The sequence below is a fragment of the Salvelinus sp. IW2-2015 genome, linkage group LG4q.1:29 (genome assembly GCF_002910315.2).
Source record: "Salvelinus sp. IW2-2015 linkage group LG4q.1:29, ASM291031v2, whole genome shotgun sequence".
In the NCBI taxonomy this organism is placed as follows: domain Eukaryota; kingdom Metazoa; phylum Chordata; class Actinopteri; order Salmoniformes; family Salmonidae; genus Salvelinus; species Salvelinus sp. IW2-2015.
Window position 1 is genome coordinate 55,007,245 of NC_036842.1, and position 21,958 is coordinate 55,029,202.

General features: G+C 43.4%; 1 protein-coding gene and 1 pseudogene across 1 annotated transcript; one reads left to right on the forward strand and one right to left on the reverse strand.

Moving 5' to 3' along the window:
- Positions 1–1,892: 1,892 nt before the first annotated feature.
- On the reverse strand, positions 1,893–11,790 carry LOC111960956 (ankyrin repeat and SOCS box protein 15-like; annotated as a pseudogene).
- Positions 11,791–14,202: 2,412 nt separating this feature from the next.
- iqub (IQ motif and ubiquitin domain containing) lies at positions 14,203–21,958 on the forward strand. Its single transcript, XM_023985051.1, has 12 exons — positions 14,203–14,718; positions 14,858–14,992; positions 15,069–15,236; positions 15,383–15,564; positions 17,147–17,302; positions 17,381–17,591; positions 18,363–18,538; positions 18,697–18,867; positions 19,036–19,212; positions 20,324–20,572; positions 20,944–21,129; positions 21,350–21,958. The coding sequence occupies exons 1-12, from the start codon at positions 14,373–14,375 to the stop codon at positions 21,563–21,565; spliced, it is 2,373 nt and encodes a 790-aa protein (XP_023840819.1). The 5' UTR covers positions 14,203–14,372; the 3' UTR covers positions 21,566–21,958.

A 21,958-nucleotide genomic window follows, 5' to 3' on the forward strand; every position in this document is an offset into this window, starting at 1 on the left:
TTCAACGGCCGTGACAATAGCCCTTGGTTCACTCCAGACCTGACTGCCCTTGACCAGCACAAAAACATCCTGTACTGCGTACTGCATTAGCATCGAATAGCTCCCGCCATATGCAACTTTTCAGGGAAGTCAGACAATTTTATGTATTTTTTAATTTCACCTTTATTTAACCAGGTAGGCCAGTTGAGAACAAGTTCTCATTTACAACTGCGACCTGGCCAAGATAAAGCAAAGCAGTGTGACACAAACAACACAGAGGTACGCATGGGATAAACAAACGTACAGTCAATAACACAATAGAAAAGTCTCTATACAGTGTGTGCAAATGTAGTAAGATTAGGGAGGTAAGGCAATAAATAGGCCATAGTGGCGGGATTTAGCAAATAAACACTGGAGTGATAGATGTGCAGAAGATGAATGTGCAAGTAGAGATACTGGGGTGCAAAGGAGAAGAAAAAAAAATAACAATATGGGAATGAGGTAGTTGGGTGGGCTGTTTACAGATGGGCTATGTACAGGTGCAATGTTCAGTAAGCTGCTCTGACAGCTGATGCTTAAATTTAGTAAGGGAGATATAAGACTCCAGCTTCAGTGATTTTTTGCAGTTCATTCCAGTCATTGGCAGCAGAGAACTGTAAGGGAAGGCGGCCAAAGGAAGAATTGGCTTTGGGGGTGMCCAGWGTGATAYACCTGCTGGAGCGCGTGCTACGGGTGGGTGCTGCTACGGTGACCAGTGAGCTGAGATAAGGTGGGGCTTTACCTAGCAAAGACTTATAGATGACCTGGAGCCAGTGGGTTTGGCAATGAATATGAAGCGAGGGCCAGCCAACGAGAGCATACAGGTCGCAGTGGTGGGTAGTATATGGGGCTTTGGTGACAAAACGGATGGCACTCTGATAGACTACATCCAATTTGCTGAGTAGAGGGTTGGATGCTATTTTGTAAATGACATCGCCGAAGTCAAGGATCGGTAGGATAGGTAGGATAGATACAATGGGGGAATCTCAATTGCATTTCCTTAATTTGTCAGGTCCTCTCTCCTCGCCTCCTCAAAACCCATTGGATGAAAAGGTCAGAGTTCCCTCCCGTCTGTCCAATGGGTTTTGAGAAGGCGAGGAGAGAGGACATGAGAAATCAAGGAAATTCAATTGAGATTCTCACGATGTCCCAAATCACACCTTACCCCATAGTCATTTGGCGGCGTTCACACAATTAGCCCAATTCTGATATTCTTTCCACTAACTGGTCTTTTAACCAATCACATCAGATCTTTTCACATGAGATCTTTKTTAAGCATATCTGATTGATCAAAATACCAATTAGTGAAAAAAAGATCAGAATTGGGCTGCTTGTCTAAATGCAGCCCAAGTATCTGATGGGTTTGGGCAGAGCCATATATTAAGAGAATTCGGCCAGGTTTTTAGAGCGGACGCATGTTAGCGCCTTTATTCACAAAATGTTGGTGACGTAATACGAGAGTGCCTCCAACAATTCCCTATGAAATGACCCTCTGTAAACAAGAAAAACAGAGCAGCGGATTTCAGATACGTTTTTATTGATTAGCATTTGGGATAATGTGTATCCAAGTCAGTCCTGTGTTATGGTGTTAATAAATTGCATATCTGCTTTCACTGGACATCTTCATAGGTTTTGAAAATKATCAGAAATAAACGGCACAAAGCGGAAGCATCAATTATCACCTAGCAACGACTATGGAGGAGAAWGTGGCACTCTCGTAACATTCAGACAGAAACCGCATTGGCCCAACTCTCTATATAGATATGACTCATATATATATATGACTCTGGGTTTGTGTTGTTTTATGCAATATGTTGAAAGTTATATCTAGCTCTAGCCTATCAGAGGGCAAACTGGAGCTATCGTGCTTTTACCTACTCACCATTGTGAATAAGGATCTCTAGAACCTCTAAGTGGGCGTGCTCTGCTGCAATGGCCCTTGGAGTCACGCCRTCTTGATCTATCTCAGAGACCTGGCCTCCATGTTCCAACAACAGCTCCATGATATGAGAGTAGCCTACCTTTGCCGCCTCGTGCAGGCCAGTCGACTSCTTCAGACCGACCTGCTCCACACAGGCTCCTCTCGTGATCAGGGCAGAAGCCATATCATACGACCCAAACCTAACAGCTGACCGGGAGAAATCACAACAACTGTTGAATATCAGGGGAACAATATGGTAGGAGTCATTTCAACAATAATACTTGTTGTGACAACAAGGATGCCATGGACACAGACTTTATACCTTTCACTATTACCGAGCAGTAGAGGGGATTCTTTCTTGCTGTTGGTGTTATGCGGAGACGCTCCATGTTCAAGTAGCATCTTCACATTGTCCACCAGACCAGCCATAGCTGCTAGAGTTAGCAGTGTTTCTCCCTCCATTGTCTTCTCCTCCAGGGACAACCTAAAAGACGCTGTTGGACACAACTCAAGAGATCAGGAACCAGTTCTAGCATGTCCAACAAAACAAAAGAAGTCATGTTTCACATAAATCCGTAAATATCCACATCCATGCCAGTTGATTTATAGGATATTCAGTACGTGTCCAGATATGCAGCCCATGATGTAATTGCTCTGTAATAGCCTACCACACAACACTATTTCCAGCATCTTCACCAGAGGTTGGACAGCTGCCGTGTGCAGAGGGTACCAGCCCCTGTCATCTGCCTCACTGAAGCCTTCTTGAAATTCTGACAGCTCTTGGAGGGAGAGAATGTCACCTGGGTGGAGAATGTACCAGAAAGAATGATGACTTTTCACAGGAGCATTAGTGTCTTATGATGAAGTATTAGCCATTCAATATCAGTCTACATTTTCCTAGCAGTTTTCTGTTGTCAAGTAATTGGACATGATTCATCTAAGCTACATAAAATTGTTTCGAGCCGGCCCAGCCCCCGAAAYAGTAGTGGAGGTGATGATGAGACACTCTCTCACCCTCTCTCTCCCATGACCAATGGGCTATGGCGCAAGCCAAGGGTTCCTTGTCTCTCTCTCCCTCTCTGATCATGCCCAGATTATGAATGCTTTGTTAATGTCAGTATTGCATTGTAACTTATGTTCATGCCTTGTATAATGTAATCATTAATTTTCCAATGATATGAGATACTTGCATTTAGTATTCAATTCTGAGATATTTCTTCATAGCCTATTAATGAAAGTCATCAATAGTTCTGCTTGCATATTGCTAAATCATTGTTACGGAGTCAGATAAACAGTTTAATATACTTTGTCATTATTAATTACATAGTCCTATCACGGGTCGCATGTATGTATTACATAATATAAACTCAGCAAAAAAAATAAACGTCAATTCACTGTCAACTGCGTTTATTTTCAGCAAACTTAAATGTGTAAATATTTATGAACATAACAAGATTCAACAACTGAGACTAAACTGAACAAGTTCCACAGACATGTGACTAACAGAAATGGATGAATGTGTCCCTGAACAAAGAAGGGTCAAAATCAAAAGTAACAGTCAGTATGTGTGGGGCCACCAGCTGCATTAAGTACTGCAGTGCTCCTCCTCATGACTGCACCAGATTTGCCAGTTCTTGCTGGTGAGATGTTACCCCACTATTCCACCAAGGCACCTGCAAGTTCCCAGACATTTCTGGGGGAATGGCCCTACCCTCACCCTCCGATCAAACAGGTCCCAGACGTGCTCAATAGGATTGAGATCCGGGTCTTCTCTGGCCATGGCAGAACATCGACATTCCTGTCTTGCAGGAAAATCACGCACAGAACGAGCAGTATGGCTTGGTGCATTGTCATGCTGGAGGTCATGTCAGATGAGCCTGCAGGAAGGGTACCACATGAGTGAGGAGGATGTCTTCCCTGTAACGCACAGCTTTGAGATTGCCTGCAATGACAACAAGCTCAGTCCGATGATGCTGTGACACACCGCCCCAGACATGACGGAGCCTCCACCTCCAAATCGATCCCGCTCCAGAGTACAGGCCTCGGTGTAACGCTCATTCCTTCAACGATAAACCAACCATCACCCCTGGTGAGACAAAACCGCGACTCGTCAGTGAGAGCACTTTTTGCCAGTCCTGTCTGGTCCAGCGACGGTGGGTTTGTGCCATTGGCGACGTTTTGCCAGTGATGTCTGGTGAACTGCCTTACAACAGGCCTACAAGCCCTCAGTCCAGCCTCTCTCAGCCTATTGCGGACAGTCTGAGCACTGATGGAGGGATTGTGCGTTCCTGGTAACTCGGGCAGTTGTTGTTGTCATCCTGTACTGTCTGTGTCTGTTAGTGTCTAAGTGTATGTTCGGATGTACCGATCCTGTGCAGGTGTTTTACACGTGGTCTGCCACTGTAAGGACGATCAGCTGTCCATCCTGTCTCCCTGTAGCGCTGTCTTAGGCGTCTCACAGTAAGGACATTGCAATTTATTGCCAGAGCACACATCTGCAGTCCTCATGCCTCCTTGCAGCATGCCTAAGGCACGTTCACGCAGATGAGCAGGGACATTGGGCATCTTTCTTTTGGTGTTTTTCAGAGTCAGTAGAAAGGCCTCTTTAGTTTCCTAAGTTTTCATAACTGTGACCTTAATTGCCCTGTAAGCTTTGTGTCTTAACAACTGTTCCACAGGTGCATGGTCGTTATTTGTTTCTGGTTCATTGAACAAATCAAATCAAATGTTATTTGTCACATACACTTTAGCAGATGTAATGCGAGTGTAGCTAAATGCTTGTGCTTCTAGTTCCGACCACGCAGTAATATCTAAAAGTAATCTAAACTAACAATTCACAACAACTACCTTATAGTGTAAAAGAATAAGAATATGTACATAAAAATATATGAATGCTGATGCCGAATGGCATAGGCAAGATGCAGTAGATGGGTTAGAGTACAGTATATACATATGAGATGAGTAATGTATGGTATGTAAACGTTATATAAAGTGGCATTGTTTAAAGTGGCTAGTGATACATTTATTACATCAAATGGAAAGATGCAGGAGATGGTATAGAGACAGAGTATTACATATGAGATGAGTAATGTAGGGTATGAACATTATATAAAGTGGCTAGTGATACATTATTACATCCATTTTCCATTATTAAAGTGCTAGAGATGAGTGCAGCTATGTTGGCAGCAGCCACTCAATGTTAGTGATGGCTGTTTAACTTCTTATGGCTGCAGCCCGACACCGTACACTTATGACAACATCCACTCAAGTGCAGGCGCGAAATTCAAAATCTATTTTTTAAATATTTTAACTTTCACACATTAACAAGTCCAATACAGCATATGAAAGGTACACACTTGTGAATCAAGCCAACATGTCCGATTTTTAAAATGTTTTACAGGGAAACAAAATATGTAAATCTATTAGCTAACCACGTTAGCAAAAGACACCACTTTTTTTACTCCATCAGTTTTTTACTCCATCAGTAGCTATTCACCAAATTCGACCAAATAAAGATATATATAGCCACTAACCAAGAAACAACTTCATAAGATGACAGTCTGATAACATATTTATTGTATAGCATATGTTTTTTTAGAAAAATGTGCATATTTCAGGTATAAATCATAAATTACATTTCAGCTACAATCAGAAATTGCACCGAAAGCAGCCATAACATTTACAGACACCAACGTCAAATACCTAATTACTCATCATAAAAYATTTCTGAAAAATACATACTGTGCAGCAATTGAAAGACAGGCATCTTGTGATTCCAGACAATATTTCCGATTTATTAAATGTTTTACAGCGAAAACAAAATGTAGCGCTATATTAGCATAGCCACAATAGCCAGAAACACTTGGGCGCCCACGACCAGTTCACATGCACGACAGATATATGAAATAGCATCCCAAACTGGGTCCTACTTTTGCTGATCTTCCATCAGAATGTTGTACAATGGGTCCTTTGTCCAGAACAGTCGTTGTTTGGTATTAGAAYGTCCTTTGTCCCTCTTGAATTAGCAAGCACACTAGCCAAGTGGCGCGAAGCTCTCCATCCTGAACAAAAGCAGACAACGCAACACGCCTAACGTCCCGAATAAATTTCAATAATCTAATAAAACTATATTGAAAAAACATACTTTACGATGATATTGTAACATGTATCAAATAAAATCAAAGCCGGAGATAGTATAAAAAGCCTATAACGACGGCTTTCCAGAAGGCGATTCCAGGTCCAACTTCAGGTCCAACTTCGAAAAAACATGAAATGGCAGACAAGTCACTCCAAGAGGATTTATTCCACTTCAGACCAAGATAATCCATTCATTTCTTCTCTCACTTCCTCTTGACATCTAGGGGAAGGTGTATGACGTGTATGTATACCAATACGTATCATGCCCATTTATAGGCAAGCCTTTGAACAGAGACCTCGATTTCAGAAATCTCACTTCCTGTCAGAAAGTGGGCTGCAGAAGGAGTTCTGTTTCACTCAGAGAAATAATTCAAACGGTTTTAGAAACTAGAGAGTGTTTTCTATCCAATAGTAATTATAATATGCATATTGTACGAGCAAGAATTGAGTACGAGGCCGTTTGAAATGGGCACATTTTTCCAAGTTAGTCAATACGCCCCCTGCAGCCATAAGAAGTAATAAAAGTGTTCATGTCATTTTGATCTCAACAATGACAGCATATAGCTAAATGCAAAAGTAGCCTAGGACATGGAGTATTTTCAGAAGTGTATTCGTATCATGCATTACCTCTCTAAAGATGATAATAATATTTGGGGCATGACTCTTGAATGCTCATCTGAATACTGTAATCAAGCAGTCGATCTTCGTCCATGTCGTCAGGATCCACAGCTTCAGAGGAAATAGCAATGTTAGCATGTGGCCTACTATCACCGTGCTCCCGACCTTTAGGTGTGCAAAGGTAATTGACTCCAGAAACATCTAAACGCAATTTTTTGTTTTATTATATATATTGTCCTATTCACCAGTCAGGCAGATTTCAGTTCTCACCTGTGAAATCTAGTTCGGTTGAAATCACGGGTCCCACCCGGTCCAGACAGAGAGATTGTAGAGTGTAATTTGTGCCTTGCCTGAACTGAATCCCCTCTCTAGCAACACACACACACACACACACACACACACACACACACACACACACACACACACACAATGCTATTTTTAGGTGTCATCTGCTTTTGTTGAAGTCGTTTGTTTAGCATGCAGGCCATACCACAACATCCAAATGTTGTGTCTTATGTACACTCATTTTCCATAATGTCAACTGTAATAATTACAGAGATATTTATACGACCAGTGCAGAAAGAGACAGAAAGAGATGTTTTAATAACAGATGGCAAATATTAGCCTTGTCAGAAGAGAATTGTTCAGGGAAGATCCATTTTCTCTGGCAGACCATCAAAGGGGCTTGAAGAACTCCCTGCTGGGTAGTATTAACATGTGATTAAAATGTAGAAAGACATCCAGTGTTGTTGATTTTCCGAGACGCAAAGATGATTCAAGACTATTGTGCTGAAACTGAATAGGATCTCTCAGAAGTTGCATCAGAACTGCTAGAGCTCCAGCATCAATTCCCTTTCAAAGGCTTTATCAAACATCCATACTTTACTTGTTGTTTTTTGACTAATATGTTGCTCAAAAAGAGACAGGAGAAGACATTATCCAATCAAAGAATAAAACATGACTTTACAACGTGTAAAAACGTGCGAAACAGAAATGTATAATATACTCAACAATTCAAACATACTGTATACAAGCTGCATAGTCAGTAAGGTTGCATGGTTGGTAGTTCACAGTTGTCTCTTCTCCCTACATGGCAAACACTTTGGCAATACAGATCATTCATCAAGTAGCTCTTCAGTCTGGGAGGGAAAAGGTCACAGCTCATGAACATGGGCAGGGCCGGATTAAGAAATCATAGGCAACGGGGTTTTGGTCTTGAATTCAAACAAACAACAGCCCAGGCCAACGAAGCGACACACATATTGTACAATATTAGGAGGATATACATGTATATACAATACCAGTCAAAAGTTTGGACACACCTACTCATTCCAGGGTTTTTCTTTATTTTTACTATTTTCTACATTGTAGAATAATAGTGAAGACATCAAAACTATGAAATAACATATATTGAATCATGTAGTACCCAAAAAAGTGTTAAACAAATCAAAATCTATTTTATATTTGAGATTCTTCAAAGTAGCCACCCTTTGCCTTGATGACAGCTGTTAAGAAGCCTTTTGGACCTAGACTTGCCGCTCCGGTACCGCTTGCTGTGCGGTAGCAGACAGAACAGTCTATGGCTAGGGTGGCTGGAGTCTTGGACAATTTTTAGGGCCTTCCTCTGACACCGCCTGGTGTAGAGGTCCTGGATGGCAGGAAGCTTGGCCCCAGTGATGTACTGGGCCGTATGCACTACCCTCTGTAGTGCCTTGAGGTCGGAGGCCGACCAGTTACCATACCAGACAATGATGCAACCAGTCAGGATGCTCTCGATGGTACAGCTATAGAACGTTTTGAGGATCTGAGGATCAATGACAAATCTTTTCAGTCCCCTGAGGGGAAATAGGCTTTGTCGTGCCCTCTTCACGACTGTCTTGGTGTGTTTGGACCATGATAGTTTGTTGGTGATGTGGACAACAAGRAACTTGAAGCTCTCAACCTGCTCCACTACAGCTCTGTCGATGAGAATGAGGGCGTGCTCRGTCCTCCTTTTCCTGTAGTCAACAATCATCACCTTTGTCTTGCTCACGTTGAGGGAGAGGTTGTTATCCTGGCACGGCACGGCCAGGTCTCTGACCTCCTGTCTACACTCATTGAGAGCGGGCTCCTGAGTACTCCTGTGGTTGGCTGTTGCAGTAAAAACATACTACATATATAATATATACTGTATATATTTCCTTATTTTTTATACATTTTTTTGCTGCCTCTTGGGCTGCCCAGGGGCTTCAGCCCCAGTAAGCCCCTGCATTAATCTGACCCCGATCATGTGGTCATTCAGTCTTTTCAAGGTCAGCTGCTTCCTGATCTCCAGTCAGCACAGGTGCTTGAGTGATCGGGTTTCCCTCGGTGAAAGGGAATAAACAGAAAMGTAAACATTTTGAATGTGATATACTCCATGTAAATGGTGCATTTGGAATAGTAAAAGCATTGTATTTGAACATATAGTCTTGCCAGTATATAATCTTACCCAGAATGTCACATATGTCAGGCCATTCTTTCTGCTCCTCCAGAGTGAGTTTGAATTGTGAAGAGATATGCACATGACTAACATAATGCAGAAGAATGCGCACCACACACCCAGACAGGTGCATGAGGCAGGAGAGACTCATGAATTCACAAAACTGCATAAAGGATAGACAAGATTGGAAACTATTTTGTTTGTCACTCAGTCGAGAGAAGCTTAATAAACATCCCACAATGGAAATAATGAAAAAAAGGTTGACAACTCACTGGAATTCCTTCTTCCTCTACACATTTCATACTCAAGCTGTCGTCATGGTTACAAGTGAAGCACCTTTCAACGTCATAGCCATTGTTGAGCAGAAGACACATCATCTCGTCCTGCAGGCAGTAATGCAGAGTCGGGGGAAGCACTGTGTTACTGACCACTGTGAAATAACAATTGACGTCTGCCTGTCTGGCCAGAAGCAGCTTCACAATTGCATACCTCCCAGCTCTCACCGCCACCAGGAGGCAGCATAGAGGGTCCAGTTCAAGTTTGGCTCCTGCGTTCAACAGCATTTCGACACATGGGATGTCCCTAGAGACAGCAAAGTATAATGTGCTTCTTCTCATGTCCATGTACTTGTCTGAGAGGCGTGGCGTCAGGAGGACGTTGACGTACAAAGCCATTTTCTATGAGTAGTTCCATACAATCAGAATGGTTGCTATCAACTGCAGAGTGAATCGGGCTTTGGCCAGTGAGTTTGATAGCAGTGAGAAATAAAAAAGGTTTGGTGGAGATGGACATGTCATTCAACACCTGTGAGGCCTGGCCGAATGTCTATGAACTGTGTTACGGCAGATCTTGCCTTTACTCACTCATAGTGACCCTCATGTGCTGCCTTGTGGATTGGGAGTTGTCCATTCAAATAGGGTAGATTAGGGTCGGCTCCATTTTTTAAGAGAAGTTTGATACAGTCTGGGTTTCCTGTACCAACTGCATCCGTCAGAACACTCTTCCCATTTAAAGCCTGGGAATTGACTCTGTTTCCTTATATGACATGTAAAAACAAAGTCACACCAGCTGAGAGAATACAGTACATGAGACAAGTTTACAAGTAAGACCTCTGTAAATTCACAGAACCTATGACTAGATAGATACATTAACATTCCGAGCTGATTTTACCTCACTGGTTACATACCATAGTGAAGAACAATGTCTAGTATGTGGACATGGCAACACCCAACGGGGTCACACCCCAGTGATCTTTCTAGTTAACCGGACCTCCTTAGCAACACCATCATGACCTCAGAGCAGCCCACCGTGGCTGCTTCCTGCATGAAGGTCCCCTTCTTCTGACAGATCTGCTCCACCCAGGCTCCTCTAGCAATCAAAGAATAGGCCATTTCATATGACCTAGCCCTAATGGCTTCAGCTAGGAGAATGAAGCTATGCAGCTCAGTGGTTTAAAAAAACTGTAAACAATTGTGTTGTTTAATCACATTGATCATGACACTGTTACCAAATCACCTTAAAACAAATAGGTGTTTTAAGGTGATTTGGTAACAGTGTCATGATCAATGTGATTAAATAACACAATTGTTTACAGTTTATGTGTGTCATTTTCCTTGGATTGCAGTACACCAATTTTACCCAGCAGTAGTGGGTAGTCATTTCTGTGTTGGTGTTGTGTGGAGAAGCTCTCATGCTCCAGCAGAGTCTTCACATTCTCCACCAGATCGGCTTTAGCTGCCAGAGTCAGTGGCGTCTCTCCCCTCATTGCTGTTCTCTCCTCCAGCGTTAGCCCATGTGAAGCTACTAGAACAATTCAAAAGGTCACGGCAGAAATTCCTGGGCTTAATGTCTGACCAACCATTATGATGCAAGGGTGCCATCCTGACTGGCAAATGTCTATTGACATCTAGATTGGTCGAGCCAGACAGGGGAGGGGCTCAATCTGGATGGAATCCAGGCTACCAAGTTGGGTAGTTATTTTAATGTATGGAACAAACTGCAGGGCTTTGTTGACATAAACAAAGTATAGTACCTTGTTGGTACTATAAAGAGTTTTTGTACTTACTGCATTTAAATCAATTGGAACTACCTGGTGCCAGTGTATAACTATGAGACAATTATCATGGGCTGTTTATCATAAATATGGCACACTTGCATATGTCCTCATTGTGTGTTTTAAGCCTGCTCTCAGTTATGTTTGGCTTGAATCCCACTATTCATGTCATCAGAGATCAAGCTCATAGATGCAATGGATTATTCCCTTTTGTGGCGTGTGTGTGTGTCCGTGCAGACAACAGGCCTCTAAAGTGCAGTATCTTATAAATTGCTATGAGCTCTTGTGTCTAACCACCTAGCAGTGGGTACTTGGTTCTGAAGTGTGGATATCCCAGTAGTAGAGGCAGCCGGCCACAATAGAGCTGTTAGATTACCATGGCTTTTGAGGAGCCATCATTGGTATTTGGTGTTTTATTAGGATCCCCATCAGATGTTGCGAAAACATCAGCTACTGTTCCTGGGGTTTACACAAAACTCGAAACATGACATATTACAGAACACAGCTCAAGGACAGACAGAACTCCATACATCTTTTAAATCGTGTCGCGTACTCCAGACTCAGATCACCCATCAGACCCATTCAAACTCCTAGCTTTATAACAGTATTCTACAATAACAAATACCTTAGYAGAGCTGTCAAATCTGACCAGACCAGTCCTAAGTTTATACTGTTTACATTAACAATATTGACTTGTCTGTAAAAAATTGTAACCTGCACTTGTATGCCGATGATACTGTTGTGTATGTTATTGCCCCCACAGTTGACCAGGCTCTATCTGCCTTCATTGTATTACAAAAAAACTTTGTTGACTTTAAATTAATACTGAATGCAGGTAAAACTAAGTATATGTTCTCTAGAGCGCATAAAAATAAGTCTGATAATTTAAGCATATRCACWTTGGATTGTGTCCATATTGATTGTGTCCGTGCTTACAAATGAATGAAATGAAAAAAAGCTGTCTTTTAAAAAGCATATTGATGAGTTAGTTAAGAAGCTGAGAATAAAAATGAGCTTCTTCTACAGAAATAGGTCCTGCCTCTCACTAAATAGTAGAAAGCAGATTATTCAGTTGACGTTCCTATTGGTCCTAAACTATGGAGACATCATCTATATGAACACAGCTTACACTTCATTAAAGCCACTAGATGGAGTTTATCATAGCGCACTGCGCTTTATTACGGGCGTCAATTTTAGAACTCATCACTGCATTCTCTACCAGAAGGTTGGTTGGCCCTCTTTGATGTCACATAGATTGATACTTTGCTATGTTTTCATTTATAAAGCCATTTTACAAAAAGTGTCACTGTACATAACATCATTATTAAACTTTAGACATACGAGTTACCACACCTGGTCTCAGGTATAGTTAACTCTGGAAACTCCTTTGGTCTGTACTGAGTTACGTAAATCAGCGTTTAGTTTTCTTGCACCTTATTTGTGGAACAATCTTCAAAATGTTCTTAAATGTGATGTTCTGGTGCCTCTAGGTTCTGGTGCCTCTAGGGCTGATTGAGGACCTTATTACTGATGAACGTGTTTGTTTTTTATGACTGTGTTTTTCTTTCTGCTTGCATTTTGTAGTCATATTCTGATGTGTATTTTCTGTAATGTATGTAATTTAGGACACATCTATAAAAGAGACATTGGTCTCAGTATGACTCCCTGATAAAATAAAGATAAAATAAAATACTCATTCTGGATTTTGAAGTTTAGGCCTACGGAACCCAAACCGGTTGCGTGCGTGCGCCATCCTGCGCTATCGTGCATAAATGTATCTTGTCCCCCCACACCAAACGCGATCACGATACGCAGGTTAAAATATCAAAACAAACTCTGAACCAATTATATTAATTTGGGGACAAGTCGAAAAGCATTAAACACTTATGGGACTTTAGCTAGTTAGCTTGCACTTACTAGCTAATTTGTCCTATTTAGCTAGCTTGCTGTTGCTAGSTAATTTGTCCTGGGATATAAACATTGAGTTGTTATTTTACCTGAAATGCAGAAGGTCCTCTACTCCGCCAATTAATCCACACATAAAATGGCCAACCGAATCGTTTCTAGTCATCTCTCTTCCTTCCAGGCTTTTTCTTCTCTTGACTTTATATTGCGATTGGCAACTTCCATAAATTAGGTGCATTACCACCACTGACCTCRTTCGTTCGTTCGTCTTTCAGTCACCTACGTGGGTATAACCAATGAGGAGATGGCAGGTGGGTACCTGCTTCTATAAACCAATGAGGAGATGGGAGAGGCAGGACTTGCAGTGCGATCTGCATCAGAAATAGAACTGATTTCTATTTTAGCCCTTCGCAACGCAGACGCTCRTTGGTGCGCGCGAGCAGTGTAGGTGCAATAATTGAATAACATAGATTTCTACATTTATTTTGCAACGATCACACACGCGACGCGAGCGGTGTGGTCAGCCTGTATATCACACACTGGGCTCTAATTTGCGACCATCTTGGTTCCATATGCTCCTAAATATTTTAGCTTGGAGGATAGTGGAAGTGGATAGAGTTATACAGATGGAAAAATGTAGGCTTTTATAATAAGCTTCAATTGGTTTGTTTTTTGCAACTAATTTGCCAATCTCATCATGTTTTGTGTCATACCCCCACTGTAATTGATCCCTGAACTAGGAGGCCATTTTGAAATATATAAAAGCCTCCTTAATTTATCTCTCTGAAAACTTTAATAAAGGCCAAATAATTTATCACATGTGTGGTCAACTTTATAAATGCTTGACAAGATAAACATTGTGTAGTGCTACCTGATAACTACCACACTACTACCAATTATAAATATACTGCTACCATTCATTTGAAATGAATTAACGTTCAAAGATTGTAATGCTGATTTCGCAAGGGATGGTCCCCACTTGGACTCTGGTAACTTTTGTGGGCAGAGACATTTCATTGGTTACATTTTAACAGAGATCACATGGACGTTACCATGGCAGCGACCAAGCGCTTGCTGCACAAACAGCAGTAGGTTGCAGTTGAAAATACACAGGAAAATAAAAGCTAGCGTGCTTCTATCCAGCTTGCTTATCGACATTTTGAGAGTAACTGGCAACAAAAATAAAGTAAATTCAAAATCCACTCACTTTTACTGACGCTTAAAAACGTTTTTTTCCTACGGCTAACTAGCTACCTGTCATGTCCGAAGAAGACGCAGAAACGTCTGGGCTCAACCGCAATGCTGATGAACAAAATGTGAAAAAAGAGGGGAAAGGTCCTGAAGCAGAATTAGAYGAATCTCAGGTTGAAAGCAACACCACTGAACACCCGCCTCCAGATGTACAAGATAGCGATGCTGGAGTAAAGACTGAAACTGGCGAGCTGGTGGGGGAAACGGTGCACAAGTCAACTTTTTTGACATCAGGTGAGGAGGACACAGTAGAGGCGACAGCTCAAGCGGACCTTCCCGAGGACAGCAAGCAAGATGGAGCATCACCAAAGAAAACAACCTTTTCTAATGAAGTTGGGAACTCAACAGCCACTGGTAAGAAAGAGGATTTACAAAGTATCACAATAATAATAGACCACAATAATTTCATGATAGGAAGGGCATTTGTCTGCTTTATCATGTTTCTCTCAATCATATTCTGTGTTGGACATGTTGTTTATCTTCTCTATTGTAGTGAAGATCATGCTGATGCCGGAGGGACACATGATGACRATGGCCTTTGCAATTGGGCTGACCGTCAAGGAGTTAAAGTATCACTTCGCAAATGAGCTGAAAGTGCCATCAGAAGTCATACAGATTTCTCAGAGTGGTAAGCCTTTCAACTAACTGTTAMGGCCTTGACTTTCTTTGTTTATGCATTATGATTTAGGTCTTTGTCCATCCAGGCAGRATGGTAGAGGACCATAGGACCCTGATAGAGCTGGGAGTGCAGCCTCATGGCACCATCCAGTTGGAGATGACCTCGTCTGACCCTGAAAACCACCCCATCCGTCCTGTCAAGCCCCAGCAGGACTACAACATGCCTGACGTAATCACTGTCCGTGTCCAGACAGGTATTTTTTTACTAGTCTTTCTCTACCAGTCTTCTAGGAGACAATACCATACTTTTGCAGGGCCAGCTTTCGTGGATGATAGTCATATGCGTTGCATCCTTTATCTGTATATTTCTGTCTCCCCCCTTGCTCTCCCGCTCTCCCAGACCCAGAGACAGAGACATTCCAGGATGTGGTGGTGGAGATTGAGAGGGCCACCCATAGGAAGGCTTTCCTGGGAGGCTACAGACACAAGGCCACAGAGACCGAGTACCACCATGCAGCTGTACAGACCATAGCTAAGAGGAAACCCATTAGGGGGGTGGGGACCTTCAGCCGCGATACACAGGTACACACACACACACACACTATTGGTGAGCGATTAACTGACATTTGTTATATTTCATTTTTTAAACAACTAATTGACTGATGTCGGTTCAATTCCATTTAGTTCAGTTTTTTTCTGTGCGCTCAATRCGCAGTTTCCTTAGATATACACTACATGACCAAAAACATTTCTGTATGGACCTYGCTTTGTGCAAGGGGGCATTGTCATGCTGAAACAGTAAAGAGCCTTCCCCAAACTGTTGCCACAAAKTTGGAAGCACAGAATCGTCTGGAATGTCATTGYWTGCTGTAGCATTAAGATTTCCCTTCACTGGAACTAAGGTGCCTAGACAGAACCATGAAAAACAGCCCCAGACCATTATTCCTCCTCCACCAAACTTTACAGTTGGCACTATGCCATTCGGACAGGTAGCGTTTTCCTGGCATCCGACAAACCCAGATTCGTCTGTTGGACTGCCAGATGGTGAAGCATGATTCATCACTCCGGTGATTGCGTTTCCACTTCTCCAGAGTTCAATGGCGGCGAGCTTTACACCATTCCAGCCGACGCTTGACATTGCGCATGGTGATCTTAGACTGGCCATGGAAACCCATTTCATGAAGCTCCYRACAAACAGTTCTTGTGCTGATGTTGCTTCCAGAGGCAGTTTGGAACTCTGTAGTGAGTGTTGCAACCGAGGACAGACGATTTYTATGAGCTATGCGCTTCAGCACTTCTGTGAGCTTGTGTGGCTTACTACTTTGCCGCTGAGCCATTGTTGCTCCTAGAWGTTTCCAATTCACTATAACAGCACTTACAGTTTACCGGGGCAGCTCTAGCAGGGCAGAAATTTGACCAACTGGCTTGTTGGAAAGGTGGCATCCTATGAAGGTGCCACATTGAAAGTGACTGAGTTCTTCAGTAAGGCCATTCTACTGCCAATGTTTGTCTATGGMGATTGCATGGCTGTGTGCTCGATTTTATACACCTGTCAGCAACAGGTGTAACTGAAATAGCCAAATCCACTAATTTGAAGGGATGTCCACATACTTTTGTATATATAATGTAAATCAGATCAAGCCTGAACTGTGCAATGTAGTAGGGTGTTGTAGTTTCCAACAGGCCAATATTCTACATAGTTTAGCACAGAAAACGTGGTAACTAACAATGACCATAATCCATTGCGTGCCTACTTGTCCGTTCTGTGTGGGGCAGGCACAGAGAGGAGCGATTGAGAGGGATAGAAAGCAGTTGCTTCGTGGGGTATCTCTACCTAAAAATACATTATCTAAGTGATTGATAGTTGGTATCGTAAATTGTGATTTTTGTCAGACAGCATAGGCAGCAGCTCTATAGAAATTACATGATGTCTTGGAATAAATAATAGTCATCAAATAAAACAAATGTTAATATCCACAACTAAATATTTAATTAAAGTAAAGTAATGTGAATAAATGTTGCCGTACAGCATTCAACCCACATAAGGCATAGGGCATTTAATGTGTAAAAAGTTTGAAGTTTGAAAACCAAAACCTTTTTCAAACATTATTTTTTGCACCTGGAGCTGCATAAGGTATGCGAACAACCAAATGTTCTCCTTCAGACAGTGACGGTGAAGAGCCAATCCCAGCAGTGCACCAACAGCACATCCACCCAGATGACCAAGATCGGCTGCTAYGTGTCCAACATGGAGGACAAGCTCATCTCCCCTGGCTCCTACATCACCGCCGCCCAGTACCATGGCAAGAGACTGAGAGCTGTACGTCCTCTGAACTATACATAGACAGACARACCTGCCTTTGTATCTCTGTGCTCACACCTTTACCCCCACCTATAGGTGATCACTCTGCAGATGTACACGCGGCGCTGGCAGGCCAAGCGGATGACGGACCAGCTGAGGCAGGACAGGGAGCTGCGTCTGACCTGGTTGGAGAGAGAGGGGAGGAGGAAGAGGGAGGAGAAAGAGGAGCAGATCAAGGCTGAGTACCACAGGAGGATGAACCCCCAGTGCAGGGACGACTTCGCCCTGCTCTACAGTGCCCTGGAGAGTAAGCAGGGACCCTTTGCTGCTCATATGTGTGTGTGTGTGTGTGTGTGTGTGTGTGTGTCACAGGAGGTTGGTGGCACCTTATTGGAGAGGTCAGACTTGTGGTAATGACTGGTGCGGAATAGGTGAAATGGCATCAAATACATGGTTTCCATGTGTTTGATACCATTCCATTCGCCCCGTTCCAGCCATTATTATGAGCTGTCCTCACCTCAGCACCCTCCACTGGTGTGTGTTTGTGTGTGCGTGAGTGGACGTGTTTAACTATTCTTGTGGGGACCAGAAGAATCGTAAAAAAACWAACATTTTACCAACTGGGGACATTTTGTTAGTCCTCACGAGGTCAAATGCAATTTCTAGGGGGTTAAGGTTAGAATTCAAATTATGTTAAGGGTTAGGTTTTGGGGTTGTGTGTAACCTTTATTTAACTAGGCAAGTCAGTTAAGAACAAATTCTTATATACAATGATGGCCTACCCTGGCTAAATCCGGACGACGCCTTGCCAATTGTGCGCCGCCATATGGGACTCCCAATCACGGCCAGATGTGATACAGCCTGGAATCGAACCAGGGACTGTAGTGACGCCTCTTGCACTGAGATGCAGTGCCTTAGACCACTGCGCCAATCGGGTTAAGGTTAGGGTAAGTGTACGGGTTAGGGGAAATAGGTTTTTGAATGGGACTGAATTGTGTGTCTCCACAAGGTTAGCTGTACAAGACTGTGTGTGTGTGTGTGTGTGTGTGTTTAAATCCTCTGTATGTGTTTGTAACAGAGTGGAGGAGAGAGGAGGTAGAGCACATCGATGCCACTCTGAATGGTGCTGAGAGGAAGGCTGCTCTGTGTGCGCTACTGGAGCAGGAGAGCCAGCTCATTGCCTCCATCGGACGCCATCGCATCGCCGCCGGAGAGAGGAATTACGACAAGGCCGTGCAGGCCTTCCTTGAGAAGGTCAAAGGTCCCCTCTATTCTCTCCCACTGCTTTGGGATATGTGCAGTGTCCCATTAATTCTCTCCCAGAGTTTTCCATAGCATTGTATAGGCAATGCAGGCCCTCAGTTTCAATTAAAACATTTGACCAAACAATATATTATTTTTGTATTTGCCAGTGTGCTGCCCCTAAGAGGTGGCGTGCATTCGATGGGAAGATGACCCAGGTGGACACCCAGTACACCATCAGAGCCAAGGAGCTGAAAGACCTGTACTCCAGCATCAACCTGCACTACCTCAACCAGGAGGAGAGGCTTGACGTGCTGCTCACACTCAAACACACCGTCAAGGTGGGAACACTTACCCTCAACCCATACTGACTGAAAAGATATATTAATCTTGAGTTGTTTTTAGATATGAAATATACATACCGATTGATTGTGAATTGACAATTGGCCATTGTTTTCTATGAGGATTTTGTGAATTGTGAATCATAAAAATGCTTCATAATTGTACAGGAGCACGACTGCAAGCTGACCCAGAACATTGTGGAGTTGATTGACAGGGAGGCGGACCTCCTGATGAGGGGGGTAAAGGAGACCAATCTGGAGGGGCTGAGGAAGAGAATCTCCACCCTCTTCCTCCAGTACATCAAAAACCCCACCTTTAACCCTGAGGTGGCCAAACTGCTCAAGGTACATTACATGACCAGAAGTATGTGGACACCTGTATGTGAACATCTCATTCCAAAATCATGGGCATTAATATGGAGTTGGTCCCCCCTTTGATAAACAGCCTCCACTCTTCTGGGAAGGCGTTCCACTAGATGTCGGAACATTACTGCGGGGACTTGCTTCCATTCAGCCACAAGAGCATTAGTGAGGTCGGCACTGATGTTGGGCGATTAGGCCTGGCTCGCAGTCGACGTTCCAATTCATCCTAAAGGTGTTCGATGGGGTTGAGGTCAGGGCTCTGTGCAGGCCAGTCAAGTTCTTCCACACCTATCGACAAACCATTTCTGTATGGACCTCGCTTTGTGCACGGGCATTGTCATGCTGAAACAGGAAAGGGCCTTCCCCAAACTGTTGCCACAAAGTTGGAAGTGCAGAATCGTCTAGAATGTCATTGTATGCTTTAGCGTTATGGCTGCTCGGCCATGGAAACCGATTTCATGAAGCTCCCGACTAACAGTTATTGTGATGACGTTGCTTCCAGAGGCAGTTTGGAACTTGGTAGTRAGTGTCAGCACTCGGCGGTCCTGTTCTGTGAGCTTGTGTGGCCTACCACTTCGCGGCTGAGCCRTTGTTCCTTCTAGRCGTTTCCACTTCACAATAACAGCACTTACAGGTTGCCGGGGCAGCTCTAGCAGGGCAGAAATTTGGCGAACTGGCATGTTGGAAAGGTTGCATCTGATGACGGTGCCATGTTGAAAATCACTGAGCTCTTTAGTATACATACACCTGTCAGCAACGGTGTGGCTGAAATAGCCGAATCCACACATTTGAAGGGGTGTCCATATACTTTTGTATATCGAGTGTATATATCTGAGACCGTATGGTGTATAGGTGTTATATATATAACACCTATACATTTTCTTGTCAATACAATATAATTATTGAACCTTCCCACTGGGCACAGACGTGAATTCAACATCTATTCCACATTGGTTCAACATAATTTCATTGAAATGACATGGAAACAACGGTGATTCAACCAGTGCGCCCAGTGGGTTCAATTAGGCCAATTAAGAAAACGGTATTATTCTGACCCTCACCCTCCTCTCCATCCCCCTCCTTCCTCCTTCAGGTCCCCCAAGACCCAGCCCAGTTGAGGAAGAACATCTACTTCTGCCGTGGCTGCAGCCGCTACCTGCTGTCCACTGACTTTACACTTATGGCCAATGCTCGCCTGGTAGGCAAGTGTCGTAGCTGTTCGGAGCTGGACAACGAGGCTCGCCGCCGCGAGGACTTCTCCCACTACAAGACCATCCTCAGGAGGCTCCGCAAGACTGAGGCCCAGAGGAACAAAGAGGCCAAGATTACCTACCTGCTGCAGGTGTGTGTGTGTGTAACTGTGGTTTTGTGTATCTTACAGGACCAGCGGTACCTGATAGATGTAGTGTGGGGGGCCAGTCGGCCCTCAGTGCGCAGAGCAACATGCATGACCTGGTGATGGTGAGGTGGAGCCCCTGGAACTGCACCCTGCTCGTCAAGGACAAAGCTCCTGCTCACATCAGTGGAGAACATTGACAATGTAAACGCACACACAGGAACACCAGTTATTTTGAAGGATTTTCTTTTGAGGGTTTAAAATACAGAAGTGCCTCGNTGTGTGTGTGTGTGTGTGTGTGTGTGTGTGTGTGTGTGTGTGTGTGTGTGTGTGTGTGTGTGTGTGTGTGTCTGATTGTGGTCGTGTGTATCTTACAGGAGCAGGACCTGCGGTACCTGGTAGATGTAGTGTGGGGGGCCCAGTCGGCCCTCAGTGCGTGGAGCGACATGTATGACCTGGTAATGGTGAGGTGGGATTGCCAGTGGGAGTGGAGTCCCTGGAACTGCATCCTGCTCACCAAGGGAGAAGCTGCTACTCACATCAAAATGGAGAACATTGAGAAGGTAAACACACACACCCGCACACTTGAGGGTTTAAAATGAATTGCCTAGTTTCTCCAGCAGATTTTGTTTTAACTAAGTAAACATAACCTATATTAAGATATAGTATTGGAGTACCAGAGAGAGAAAAATCAGTCTAGGCAATATAATGTCATAGCTTATGATACCACTAGCTAGATGGGAGAAAAAGTCTAAAGTATCAACCCCTGTTGACCATGGACAGGCCTATGGAGTGGTGTTCATTCGGAATGTCAAACACAAACACACAGTGGCAAAGAAATACTTCTCCAAGATCCCCGTCATGGCCAAATACCTCCAGGAAGTGGACTTGCAATCAGCCGCCCACGGCAACCTGTTAGTCGCCAAGCCCATCAACACGGTGACAGCCAGGATCCTGACTACCACCCCACAAGCCGCTGGTGGCAAGGCCACGCAGTGAAGCCCTGTTCCTCCCTCTTCCCATCTCTCAGTCTGTCCCCCTTTCCCCTCTTCCTCACCGTCTCTCTTGTATGTCAAATAAAAATAGTGTATTTGATTATCATTGAACTGGTTTGGCTTATGCAACTTTGAAATGGATGTCTAATTTCATGATAGAAGTGATGATATTAAATAAATACTGTAAAATACAATCTGAATGTATCTTTGTGTGCAAAATCTCGTAAGATCTTGACTCATGATCTTGGTAAGAAGCTGGTACATACCTCAGTGCTAGATACAACAGTGTTACACTGGAAAACCATAAGATCCTAAAAAGGATCTTGGGTAAGGATTTTTACCAGCAATTCAGAATGTTCAAAATCCAATGTGATAGTGTACTATACCCACCTTACCA